At 46.2% G+C, this 14,193-nt stretch overlaps 1 protein-coding gene across 1 annotated transcript in view; it reads right to left on the reverse strand.

Annotated features, from left to right (window-relative positions):
- Positions 1-484: 484 nt before the first annotated feature.
- LOC8042834 (peptidyl-prolyl cis-trans isomerase FKBP8) overlaps positions 485-14,193 on the reverse strand; it is a 38,864-nt gene continuing 25,155 nt past the window's right edge. Inside the window, exons 10-12 of the mRNA XM_029995149.4 lie at positions 13,036-13,113; positions 11,712-11,840; positions 485-1,452 (exon numbers count right to left, since the gene is read on the reverse strand). Coding sequence (XP_029851009.2) covers positions 1,366-1,452; positions 11,712-11,840; positions 13,036-13,113 — 294 coding nt within the window. The 3' untranslated portion in view covers positions 485-1,365. The remainder of the gene's footprint in view (positions 1,453-11,711; positions 11,841-13,035; positions 13,114-14,193) is intronic.

The following is a 14,193-nucleotide window of genomic DNA, read 5'->3' on the forward strand; positions in this document are numbered from 1 at the left end:
ACCCACTTTTTGTGGCTTCTAAGCTGCAAATACGTTGACTGGAAAAAAAAAATGCACAGCCACCAGACTTTCGGCTACTCTCCTCTATATTCCTTCTTCCTCCCCAGTCCACTTTCGGTTTCAAACAGTCGCATGTTTAGACTTTGTAAAAAAATATATGCGACACTGTAGCAAAATATTGATTGAGTAGTCTTTCAAAACCACAATAAATTGCAAGGCAGAAGAAAAAAGAAATTGGGGGTGTGAGTGCATTTTAAGTGGTGGACTTTTAAGAAAATGCCCCTTCTGGTACTACTCCACTCGAACATGGTACACCAAACAGCCAGGTTCCACTTCACCCTATGATGGAATTCTACAACCATACTTATGTGGGAGCAATATACCCAACATACCACCCGTGGTTACTCATTCGCTCACAACTCGACGGCCCGAAGCTTCTGCTGCAGTCCACCCTAGGGCAAGATCTCAAGACACAGAGACCACGTGGGGGCGGCACACTTTTATTATTGAAGAAAAGCACTCCTATAGTTATGCAAATACTCCACACAGAGTTCTGCACAGACAGGTATGCAGGGTACCCACCTACCAACTCCTAACATCCATCGAGCCTTTCCAACAAACGAGCGTCAGACAAAACGGAAAAGGTAACCCTGAGCTTCCAAAGCAGACTGGCAGCCGCCACGTGCAGAAGCAATGGCCGCTGCCATGGAATGCATAGCCTAGAGACGGGGTGAACTTTTATATTGATTCGTCGTCCGAAACCCGCACAACCACGCCACGAAACGGCGAGCCTCGGCCAGCCCCGAAACCCACGAGAGACGGGGCCGACGTTGGCCCGTACCCGACGGCAAACACGCCTGCAACTGACGTACGTATGGAGATGCAACGCGACGGCATGACGCAATGCGAAAGGTGGTCCCCACGTTAGGCACTGAGGTGATGGCGTCCGCAGCGACCCCGAGCATTCAGAAAACTGGCCCAACTTTGCGAGCCGCCCGCGGAGTTTCACGATGTCGACGCCAATTGCAATGCCCGCGTCGCTCGCAAAACGCGACGAATTGCAGCGACTTGACCCAGCCCAAAACGCGACTCCCTCGAGGAAAACAACAAAAAATCGTCCCTACAACAACTTGGGGCCGCCGAGAGCTTCGGGAAGTGCCCCGCTCTAAACGAAGATCCAAACAGAAACCGATACGAAGAAATTTGAAGAAAGCCAACCCAGGGCGACGCAGACTCCTAAAAACGGAACAAATCGGGGCACGCCCGGGGCAGTCGCGACTGTCGGAGCGACGAAGCCGACGGGGCATCGGAATCCGCGGACTCTTTGGCAGGACCAGGTGTCGACGACGCTGCCGGGAACGGAGGTCACACAATGGCCACGTGGCGGTAGGCCGCCACGCCCAGCGCGGCCACGGCCACCAGACCGCCGGCCAGCCAAGTCCAGGTCCGGCCCTGCGAGCAGAGGCCCCCATCACTCTTTGCGCTGGAGGGAGTGTACCACTGCTGCAAGGATGCGTCTCAGACCGGCGCGTTTGGCGTCCCATTCCGCATAAAAATGGGCCCCGAACGGCAACAAATGGCCGTCGTAAAAACCGCAGTGTCACGCTTTCCCATGAGAGCACCTAACTACGTAACCACAGGTGGTGTTGCCCCTTCCAAGAGGCACTGCTGTCGCCGCACTCTTTTACACTTTTCATAACTGACTCTGAAACCGAGAAATTTTACGATTTCCCGAAAGCAACTCAATATGGGTAGGCAAGACAGTCAGAATAAAGCTTTTTACAGCATGCTATCGACGTTGCCTAATACAGCCATGGTTCTGAATTCTTTTGTTTCAGCTCAGTAACACTGAAAGGTAAGTGGGCTACTATAGGGTATTTTCACTGACGTAATTTCATCCACCATTTTGTTGTTGTGAGCTGTCTGGCCTGTGCCAAACTCGAGCATTCCAAGGATTTACGTGGCCGCTCAAGTGCGCAGAGCACAGAAGCTTATGTCTTACCACGCTGACATCTTTTCAACCGGTTGCGATGCAATCCTTTAGATTTGTAAATTTGTTTGGAAAAACAAGCTACAGTATAGACCACTTACAACGTAACCGCTTATAGTGCAGGACCGGGTATAACGCGGCTTTTTTAAACCACCGGTTCGCCTCCCATAAAACTCCATGTAATGGACCTTTTTCCAGTAAGCCTCTGCGCACGTGCACACCCTTTCCACTTGACCTTGACCACCCTTTCGCCATTTTTGGGGGGGCACTGTTTTCTTGCGACACTAATCTGTTCCTATGGGAGAAGGCGAGTCCGGTTGCCCTCCATTTGTAGTAGGCGGCGAAACCATCATGGGGCACTCCTTACTGGAAAAAGGTCCATTACATACCGCTTAAAATGCAGGCACGCGAAGGGAAATACCGGTTATAGTGCGGTTTCTGGAACAGTAGGGCCGACCGCGCCGATTGACCGGCGCAGCGAGCACACTTCCCTGTGCGACACTAGATAACGGCACGAGCCGCAAGCGACACTCACGGGGCAAGGAGGTTGCTCGAAGAAGCGGGGAGAAGCGAAGAGATAGGCTTTCAGTTGTCATAGCGACGGAGGGACGCACGCACGTGTTGTTCACATGCGTGCGTCCCTCCGCTGCGTTGGAATTTGGAAACAACCGCAACGACAGACCAGTCTCAGGTCGAGAAGTGGTGTTCGCGCGCATTGCACGCCGGTCGCGGGCCGGCTGCTTCTATCCACATGGCGTCGGTTGTGATCGTCGACGTAGACGGCATGGTGGAAGCTCATCGTTCCACGTAAAAGCGCTATCCTTGACCGTGAATTTTCGTTGTGTGTCGCTATGATAACCCAGCACGTACTAGAAGGGAAGATCCACCTACTCGTGCGGCGATGTTGTGGCGGCACTCTCAAGACGGCAGAAACGCTAGTGTCGTCTTGTTTGTTTACTTCAACTACAGTGGTGCTTTCTAAGCATTTGTGTTTTCGAACATTGCCCGGATTTCTTATTTGGAGCCTTTCATGCCTGTGCTCAAGTTGAAGGTATTACTGGCGCGTACCGTATAAAGGATGCGAATTTTCACGCGTTTTCATCGCCGGAGAAAAGTGATTAGGGTTAGCAATCCTGAATGCTCGCAACGTCCGTCCGCAACCCGCGACGCCGTTAAAAGGCTGCGCCAGGCAAAGGTCGCTCATTTCTTTCAAAATGTGTGACACACTTGAGAGAGAAGTGTACTAGTCTAGTAAAATAAAGACTTTCCTCAAACTAAGCTTTATTTTTCATGTAACATAAAATAAATTCTTTTACGAAGGTAAGTTGTCTTATGGCATGTATTTTGGCCTGAAAAATTGATGTTTTGGTTCTAGCGCGGTACCGCTTATAGTGAGGATTTTCGCGACTCCTGCGACATACGTTATATGCGGTCTACACTGTAACAACAAAATGGCGGATTGACGTCACGTGCAAACACTCTATACACCTTTTCCACGAGTGCGCGGCCATCATGAATGTCGTCCCTTCTGGACATCGTTCTGATCTCTCCATGCCGCTGGAAGGTGCTTACGAAAAATGCACAACTGTCACATACCTATTCCTGTTTTGCCTTACCTCTATTTTCTCGCATATTCCAGGTTGAAATGTTTTATTATTTTTTCGTCCCGCTTACCAGATACACAACCCACGTGAGTGACAATGACAGGAAACAGAAAACGTCTATACACGCATAGCAGAAAATTTTCTCGTGTCTTTCTTAGTTTCCGTTTGACAAGCAGTTTTGATTTGCCATGCTCCAGCCGTGTTGCTACATCTAAAAGGAAGGATTGTGACTAGCCAATCTTTTAGCGGTACCGAAAAAGGTATGCCAAGGTTTATCCTTCTGCTCCCCATCGATGCTCGCGTCGCCTCCGGGACTTGGCCTAGGCTAGGCCTAGTGGGTCAAAGCTTGGTTTGCGAGCGTCTAGTGTAGTATTTCAATTTTTCGCAAGTTCTATACACACAATTTAGATGGCGCCACTGTCCACCATTGCGCCGTGTTGTCAGGGTCGCGTCCCCGTGGCGCCCTACTCCCATGTTTGTTTTACCTTTAATAAACCAAAGTACACTTCAGCGACCGACTGTATCAGACGTGCCTCCTTCCTTCCGGGGCTCCAGCGTCCAGCCCGCCGGTCACCACTTCGGCATGCGAGACCCCTCGTTTTTCCGCAGGCCCACGCAGGCACTGCTCTTCTTTATTTTTACGGGTGACCGCTTTTATTACAACATTTTGGCGACGAGAATCACTACATCTAGCTTGGCTGTGTTCGCTCGAACAAAGCCGACTACGTTCTCATTTTGTACATTTTACGTCCTCTTGCTGCAAAACACTCGATTGCCCCCGCCCGACAGCGCCATGCTATGGGCATTTCTCACAAGTCGAAACGTCAAAGTTGTGCGTCAAACGGTATATGCGATCTTGCCAATTGTTCGAAACTACGATTTCGCAGTTCTGATGCGCGTAAACTAAAAAACTCATGGCGTGAACCGTGCAATCAGGTGCGACTTATATACCAACTTTTCCATGAAAACTAGGGGTGTCGTGAACTTTTCTCGAACCGGATTTTTTAGGTCGAATTTTCAGGGTTCGACTTGTTCAACGAACCTTCGAACTTTTAACTAGATTCGACCGGTTCGACTTTGTGGACAATGTGGCCAGGCCTTGATACAAGCGTGTCTAGATTTGGAGAATTTTTTTTTATGCAAAGGGTTGTTTTAATTTTATGAACAGTTGCAAATAAAAGGAACTAATTCTAATCACTGAAGGAGTTAATAACCTAATTTTTTGCACTGCATTAATTGAAATAACCAACCAGTGCTGCCCTTAAAGAGTAACTGCACAGAAAAAAAAAGTGTTTTTTTAAACAACCTAATTGGGACAACCATGTCACAAAACAAATGTTCCGCAAAAAAAAAAAAATTTTTTTTAGCAATATTTACGTCACAGGACGTAATTTAGTCGGAGTCAGAACATCTCCACATTTGAAACTCCCACTCTTTCGACCGCCGCAGAGGAGAACTACGCCCCGCCTCTCACTCTTGGATTTGCTTTTTTGTTGACTTGGCTGCTGAGTTGAACGACGCAGCGCCTCGACTTCCGGTAAGATCTGGCAACAACGCAAGCTAAACATGGCGCCGGTATTGTTTTGGTTTGCGAGCACATAGCGAAGACGTGACCGGAGAAGTGTCCCTGTGATGTTCCCGGAAGACGCAAAGTATCATTCGTAATCGTCGTGTGTGCTTTGAAAGCGAAGGGAATCACAGGGTCCACGAGTGTGCAACCACAAGCCAACGTTCACGACAGCCCTGCGTTGACTTCGGCGATCTCGTTTTGTTTGGTGCAACACGGCGATGCGACAAAGAACTGAAACATTCGTGGTGTGTGTGGTGCAGTGCTTGGAAGTAGACACCCAACATGGAGCGCAAATTGGCTGTTGTGGGGTTGAGGTTAAGCGGGTTCAGTCCCATCGTCGTCAGCTCATCCAGTGGAACTGGTCCAGGAGGACGCAGCGAGCGTTTTTAAAAGTAAATCTCCCTTCATTCCGTTTCAAAATATGGAAGATTCCCAACGCATACCGTGAGTAAAAAGCTGCAGGCATTTTCAACAAAATTACGTTGTTTTAATTGAACAATGAACTTCGGATTGTTGTCCTAAATTTGCCGTTTTTATGCTTCGTGTTGGACTGCGTTTGCATAGCGACGTGTTGCGCTCATCGCGCGGTGTGAATAAATTTGGGCAAGATTTCCTACCTGCCCAATGATGCATGAACCGAGACCATTTTTTACGTAGTGAACATAGTGCTTTTTGTTTTTGTTATTTTGGGAAGAGGCGTTGTGCATTTGTTACGGTACAATCACTTGAAAATTCAGAAATTGGGGAGGGCGAGCAAGCTTTCCGAACTTTGTCTCCTTGCCTCTCTGGCACTGCACCTAGTTTCAAGTTTCAGTAGACATACCTACTAGCAGGTACAAACTGCTCTAAAGCAGGTAAAAGACTGGGAAGTCGGGACGATGCGGACTCCGTGTTTCGCGATTTTCGCAAGGTGACTGGGGAAGTGCTTTCGCAAGGTATGCGGAATATGCAACCGATTTTGTTATGCCCGTCGTTTGCGTCTCTCCAGCAAAGCGAATACGATAATCTACAAAGCCGCGATCACAAGCCAAGATTTACGATAACAGTACATATCCATTCAAACAATTTCCGTAAATGGTTCGAAAGCCGAGAAAAAAAAAACCTGTCGGCTAACGCAGAATTCGGACGTCCGAGGGCTTCTGCGGACAGCTATTACGTAATCACCTGGCTGTGCCAGGTTTTTTACGTAACAGCTGTGTCTGGTTGCGGACGTTCGATGCCCCCGGGCACCCGGTGCGAATCTCGACGGCCTCTGGAGCGATATGACAAGAACGTAACTGGATGCGTTTGTCGCTACGCGAACGCTCGATTGCCTCCAGCCAAATAGCATTCCTTTCGGGGTGACATGGCTGCTGGAAGGCTCGCTGTCGGGATCCCTCATCTGACATCTCCGCATTTGAGGCATTTGCACGCGCACAAGCAAAAAAAAAAAAAAAAAAAAACACGCTAAGCAAGCAAAGAGGAAAACGAAAGAACCTCGCTATGAAAGCCAAAACCCCGCGTGGCTTCCTATCACTAACACCTGCGACAGCTGTTAAACACACACTACTTCACTTCAAGAAGTCTCACTCAAGCACCTGGGTCAGCACGAAACACTGATCACTTCGGCGAAACGACTAGTCGAGGTAGACGAGTCAGGCGGGAGCAGAGACTTCGGCGGCCATGAAAGAATGGCGGAGTTTTTGCTTGTTATGGTATGAATCCAAACGGAAGTGCCCGTCTTGTAAACCTTTTGTAAAGAATAATAACTCTCATCACATGGGTTATTCTTTAAACGTAAAAATATGCCGCTCAAAAGGAAATTGCAACATATAACAAAGGTTTAACAACAAAGAACTAAGCTGTCAATCAAACTCTTAGCCAATGAGAAGTATAGCTGCCGATTGGGATTCAACGTTACGGAATCCCAACTTCGTGGCGCGAGATTTAAAACGGGCGAAATAGCCGCAAACTAAAATCAGTCTCAAGCAATAAATATTGCTGTAAAAAATGTTTTTTCTCGCGGAAAAATTGTTTTTTGACATGCTTGTCCCAATCAGGCTGTTTAAAAAAATACTTTTTTTTCTTTGCAGTTACCCTTTAATTCGTCTCTTAGCCATCAGCATCCAATTCAAAGCCAACTGGTCAGCCTGTCGCACATGCACATACAGTCAAACCCATTTATAACAAACAGCAGGAAACGCTACGATCAGTTCGATATAGCAAAAACCATTTACAAGAAACTTCCATGATGCGTTCGTTGTAAGGCAAGAGCCTTCTCTTTCTTTCTCCTCTCTTTGCTTCCGCCTTGTAACAACGTGCTGAAAAGATTTTTTTTTTTTTTTTTTTGTTAGTGCAGAGTTTGTTTTTTTAGGCTATCTCTTCTGAATAGCTTCTCTTCGCTCAGTTTTGTACGCAACTTGAGCTCTTGGAATTTCCTTTCTTTCCTACTTCTTTTTTTTTTGGGGGGGGGGGGGGGAGGGAAAGGGACAGGCTAGAAGAGGATTGTTTGAGCGTTTTTGGAAGCCTTCCAGAGGGGAAAAAGTTCGATATAGCCAATATGTTGTTGGTTATAAAAAGTACTTTTTACATGCATTTTTATAAAAAATTTTCCGCGAGTTCGATATCGACAATAATTCGTTGTACGTGGGTTCATTCTAAACGGGCTTCACTGTAGCAGTCGAACCTGAGTCGAACTTTTACCAAACTTTTCACAAGAAGTTAGAAAAAGTCGAACCTGGTCAAACTCGAACCCGACCAGTTCGCGACACCCCTAATGAAAACGGCTCAATATACGGGTGTACGACTTATACGAGGGTGAGACTTGTAGTCCGGAAAATATGGTACACTTTTTGGAAAATCTTAGGCCTTCCCGTATGTATTGGAACACAAAAGTTCTACATTGTTTTCAGTTTTCATAGTATCATTTGAATTTCTAACAATTTCAAAATCATGTCTTTCGGCAGTTAGAATATGCATTCCGGTTTCTCACAAATTGCAGTAGTCCATTTATAAGGAAAAACTTTTACAATGAATTCGGTTGCTACAGGACCAATAGGCAGTTAAGAATCACGTTCCATCTTGCACTAAATCTTTTGTTTTCTATTAATCCCCCTCCTCCGAGTAAAAGTTTGTGATATGTTTTTTGTACATTCTGTTTTACTATTGGATAACCTGTTCTTTAAAATTGTAACTTCTTTAGCCTTGATTTGTTTTGATTTAAGGCATTTTCAACTAGTTTGGATGCCGCATTTGGTAGTTTATGTTAAACCTTTGCAAACATCTTTAGCGAGTAAAATCATTTTAGGTTTTGCTCTTTTAAAAAATGCTTTACTAGAATACAGCAGTAATCGTGCAATGATTTAAATTAATTTACACAAATTCACGTCCTTGCATATCACAATAAACATCATTTGAACGCTTACGAAAGTATTGACGAGGATGCGAAACTAAAACCATTTAATATACAAAATTTATATTGAAGTTCTTTATAAAATTAGAACTGTTAGAACTTTAGTTGAACAGTATAAGATATAGTGTTTTTGGAAACTAGATTCATCTTTTTTTTTTATCTTTTAATACTTATATTTCAATAAAATTAAGGGGCCTAGATTTCAGATCCTTTAAAAAAATTGCACTTACCTCAGGTTGAATTATTATTAGCTAACATGAATCAATTATTATATTCTAAGATCTTATCAAAGTTCTTAATGAAGTTATAACAGTCAGAACTCAGCGTAACAGTATTCAATATGTTCTTTGGTACTAGATCCATCTTTATCTTTGACACTTATATTTCAATAAAATTAAGAGGTCTAGAATCTAGAAAGAATCAATATATATTTCTGGAACGAGATCCATCCTATATCTTTACCATTCCCTCTAAGGGGGGCCGTTTCTGCACCCTACAAAATACTATTAATAAATCATTATTTCGAAATGAACTTATATTTTTTATAGCATACAATCCAAGGTGGGCATTTTATTTATTTGAAATAAATTAAACCATGTTGATTCTAATCACGGGCATAATCATGAATATATCTCCAATTATTCTCTCTCCGATTATAAAAAGAGGAAATCATGAATATGTTTCAATATTAACACAATCTCTTCTCATGTTAGGTTGAACATTTTCTAGAATCCATTTCTTAAATTCCTTTGCTTCTTTCTCAGATTTAAAAATTAAAGAATTTTTGTAAAATGTTCTTTTAGAATACCGTAAAATACCGTGCACGTCCACCCATCCCACACTAAGCACCCACACCCAAAATGTTAAACATCCGTAAAAATATGCACAGTGCATATATATGTAAAACTGATGACCTCGCACGCACCCCATCCCCTATTTTTTCAAGATCGCTTTCCAATTTTGAGTGGAAGCTTGCTTCATATTTTACAGTAGGTCCCTGAGGATATAGTAGCTTGATTAGATCAAGAGATGTTTTTGTCTTCTTCATCAACTTGCATGCGTATAGCCTGATCAGTTCTTATGCGGAGGGCAAGTTCGTCTGCTTCTTGCGCAGGGGTTGCGGGGACGTCGGAACCCCAAGCTCTGATTGGCTCGATTGGAAATATAGTGGGTTGCCGCGACCCACTATCTGAGCATCATCTGCTCCTTTGCAACGTCGTCTGCTATTCAACAGCTGTCTTACCTTTACGAACGAGCTCGACTTCCCCTTTCAGAGAGGGCAGACGAAATAACTTGAGCGGTACAAAGTGTTTTTGTCTAACTAGCAGACACGTATCAAGGAGCGAGCAAGCGAGTGAAGAATGGTACCTTGCGTTGGGTGAGTTGTTCAAAGATAATCAGCTAAAGACAGATGACAGCCGATGTAGTGACTGGAAATAAACAAATGCAATTGTGCGATCGCTACTGTGAGCATATCATAGCCCAAAAGTGCTCGATCGCTGCTTGTTGTCACATTTTTCTCGCACGACTAAAAGGATATTGTCAATCAGCGTATTTGGGTATGTATGTGTGGCATAAACCTAAGTGGTAAAAGTCTGAAAAGCTGTACTAATCCGTGGAAGAGAATCCAAACAAGATCGATCGAGCTACCCGAGCGGCGTCGAGCGTGCCGCGGAGGTTATGTCGTAGACTCGTTGACACCAAGAAGTAATTATTGTTTTTATTTTTGGCGAAATTTTATAAAAACTTATTTTTCTATGCCCTGTTATTTAAAGAGATGAACACTTGCTCGGGGGTAATCCGATGGACTTCAATTAGCCCTCTGTATTTGCTCAAGCCATTTTTTTCTAAGCTTACTGTTTTAATAGACAGGGATAAAAACCTGCGGCTTCCTTCAGTGTAGCGCGTGTGCGGCCCCGGACATCTAAGGGCGTCACAGACCTGTTATTGCTCTGGCTCGTGCGGCTAGGAGCCACTTGTCCCTCTGAGAAGGGTGCAAGGTGCAGAGAACCGCACACTTATTTAATAGGCTAGAGTCTCGTTCGTTATCGGAATTAACCAGACAAATCACTCCACCAACTAAGAACGGACATGCGCCACCACCCACCGAATCAAGAAAGAGCTCTCAATCTGTCAATCCTCCTAGAAATTTCAAATGAGGCATACCGTCCTGAATGCGCCCACCACATCCAAAGACGCAGCACGTTTTCATTTCCACTGGTAACACTGCCCCTTGGACAGCGCCTGATCACACAGGACAGAAGCAAAACGCTCTTCTATCTTTTTTTTTTTTTTTTTTAACCAGCAACTCTTGAAGAACTCACGGCTACAGCCACAGCTGCTACAGCACGTCCGCCATTGCCGACGCCAAGATGTTTACATCCGCGACCGCGACCCCCCCCCCCCCCAGGAGGCGGAGCTTAGTATAACCTCCTCTCCCACCTTCATCCCTACTTTCCCATGCGCAGAAGACCGAAATGCGCCCACTTGCAAGGTGCATACAGTTCACTCACATTAATTCAAACTGACATGCAGGTCCCATCCTCTGCGTCTCTTAGGAGGAAACTCCAGATAATTCAAACTTTGCTTTATTCAAACAAATTTTCGGCCCCCCTCCAGTTTGAATTAATAAAATTCAACTGCATATCCAAGAACAAAGGTCACATCTTTAGCTTTAAACCAAGGATCAGCACATGCTCCCAGGATCAAATGTCCCAAAATCTAATTAAAAACCTGATCCATTATTTGAATAAAAAAAGGAGGTCAGAAATTGCGCTGGAAGAAAGTTCTTTGGAAAAGATGGGTTCAAGACCAACCGTGACCGCCGTGTTCCAACCTAGATACAATTCTGATATCTATGAAACAAAGTTTCCTTACGAAAAAGATACCAGTTTACGACACAATGAAATTCCTGAATAAAATCTATCTTATCAACGAGCGCGATAAGGTGGATTCTGTGATATACCAGCAACATAATTGATTCTGATATAAAGGACCTGTTCTGGATAAGGTTTGATCTCACTGATATATACTAATCCCAGAATAACTTCTTTATGAAGATTAATAACTATTAGGTAGATAGATGAATAGGAAGGTAAATACATAGGTAGCTAGATAAATAAATGATAGATAGGTTCATTGATTGGTCGCGCCTACCTGTGTGGGACGAGGGGTTTGGGGCCGGGGAGTCCCCTGGGCTCCGAACATGCGCCTGTACATGGCCTTCTCTGCACGGTCCTCCCGCTGCTTCTTGGCAGACAGCCGCCCCAGCTCCTGCTGGATTACCTGCACACACATCGTCCCCCGTCGGCCCAAGCTTCGTGCAAACCCAACCGCTCCCTCGCAAATGGAGCTCCGCATTTTCTGCACAACCCAACAAACCCTTGAAAAGCAACTGCCAAGGTGGCATTATCGAGGTCGGGGAGAACTAGAAGATCCCAAATGGCGGCGGTCCTCGGATAAAAGAAACCCGAGCTTTGTGGGAAGAAATCTCCATCTATGGCCTCATTTTGTTACGACCTGGAACGCAGTCAGCGCCAAACTGTTTGAGAGGAGTTTGTTTTTCTTCGGGAAAGAGGCAACCTTGTGTCGTGCCTTTCCCTTGTCGGTATCCGACGTTTCCCGAGTACTTGGGTCGTATGTTTCCCGGAGGTCGGGGAATCTGACGGCAACGTCCTAACTGCTTCGACGCAAACCCCGATAAGCGCCAAGCTTTAGTGCTTGACACCGAAAATGGATGCCGAAAAACACAGAATCTGTCCAAAAAAAGAGTAGCGCAATAATAATAACACCGAACTTTAGAAAGAAATCTCATCAATGTAGCTAAATAAGTGCTAGGAGGGTGTAGGCCGCGTTTGGTTCGTGCTGCCGGCTAGTAATACCGCCGACAATCTGGGAGCCCTTTTTCTGCGCCAAGCTTGAACGGTAGCTTAGAGAATCGACGAATGATCTGGATGCTACAGATCGGCTTAACACTCTCGCGCGTCGACCAGACTAGACGTAGACTGGCCGACATATTTTTGTCCCTTAGCTTCGTCAAAAACCGGACGAAGCGGTTAAAGTTAACGGCCATATAGACTTTATTCCTCACTTCCCCGTTTGACGCACTTCGTCGCGTCGTTCCATCAAAATGTAAGAGGTCCACGTTTGTAGGACCTCCCCTCGACGCGATACCTCGGGAGGAGAAAAAAGAAAAGCATTATTCGCGTCTGGTTGATACGGACCCCCGTTAATACGAATACCCCGCCACAGACGGACGACACCGTCGGGGACAAACCGGGCGAACGCTCGAATTTCTGCCTCGTCGTTAAGGACGACCTGCATCGGACCACTTTTGGGAAAAACGGAGGCGTCCTTGTCGACAAGACATTGCGGTACGACTGGCGGGCTTGCGCGCGAAACTGCCGAGCAGGCACCTCTCGGCGAGAGACCGGCCGGAGACGTCTTGGCGACCCCTCGGCTCGCTCGGGAAGAAACCCACCTTGCTCTCGGGCTCCAGCTTGAGGGCCCTCTCGAGGACAGCCACGGCCTCCGAGACGTTGCCTCGGCACGCCAGGACCTGTTTGGGAAAGGCGGACCACGCCTTGAGTCGGTGCAGCCGAGCGTCCGGCGGCGTCCGCTGCGCGTCCTCCAATCGGAGCCGCGAGGAACGCCCTAAAATCGCGGCATGAAACATCACCTGCAGACGAGGGGAGCGTTGCTTCCCCAAACGACCGTAGCATTCTTTCTGCAAAGAAGTTCCGAGCGTGCGTACAAAGCGCTTTGCTCAAGGAGTGTTCGTCCTTTCAGGGTTGGAACTCATGAAATGCACTTGGGAACAGCCATGGGAGCAGCTGAAACAGCTGTGTTGGAGCAGGTTGGGAGCAGCTAACACCACATTCTCTGAGCAGGCTAGGAGCAGCTCAGATCACTTTTCATTGCATTTCAGCTTGTGCCTTAGATGAGCACGGGCACAATTTCAATTGTGCTTAGCAGCACAGATGAACATGAGTGGTTAAGGATCTAGGTATATGGGGTAACAGTGTAATAGATGCGAAAACTTGAGAAACTTTGTGAGCCTCAATGAGAACCAAAGAGCAAGTACCATATGTTTCTGAAGATAGTCTCCTTGATATTTTCTGAGTGGCTTTCAGCTGCTCAAAATGCCAACCAGCACTGCTTATCGCACAACCCACACGTGCTCGACATAGTAATTATTAGGGAGCCTAGGGTGGTGCCACCCTTTGTAATACCACTCGCCGATAAAACAGCAGCCATTTTGGTCTCGGCGATAATCCGTGGGGCTTATAACCCTCCCGGAAACAAGCACCTTATCTCACAAGTTCGGAGCAGCGTTGTGGAACCCACGGAGGGAGGATTAGTATTTCCCCCCTCGGATGGGGGTACCGATGGACACAGAGGCCACTTTCCGGCACACGGGAAACGCACGGGGAAACAATGAGGAACAAAATGGCGGCGGTGGAGAGGGAAACAGGCAGTTGGCATCACTCTATGCGAAGCGCACATGAAGGCACCCTAGTAATTATATGTGCGAACCACGTGACGTGCGTAAACGACAGACGTGCAGTTGCGCGGAGGAACAGGGAAACAAATTTCGAGTTTATCCTATTGTGCAACTCAATATTGAAGCAGCAGACTA

This window comes from Ixodes scapularis, unplaced genomic scaffold (genome assembly GCF_016920785.2).
Source record: "Ixodes scapularis isolate PalLabHiFi unplaced genomic scaffold, ASM1692078v2 ptg002900l_1__unscaffolded, whole genome shotgun sequence".
Taxonomy (NCBI): Eukaryota; Metazoa; Arthropoda; class Arachnida; order Ixodida; family Ixodidae; genus Ixodes; species Ixodes scapularis.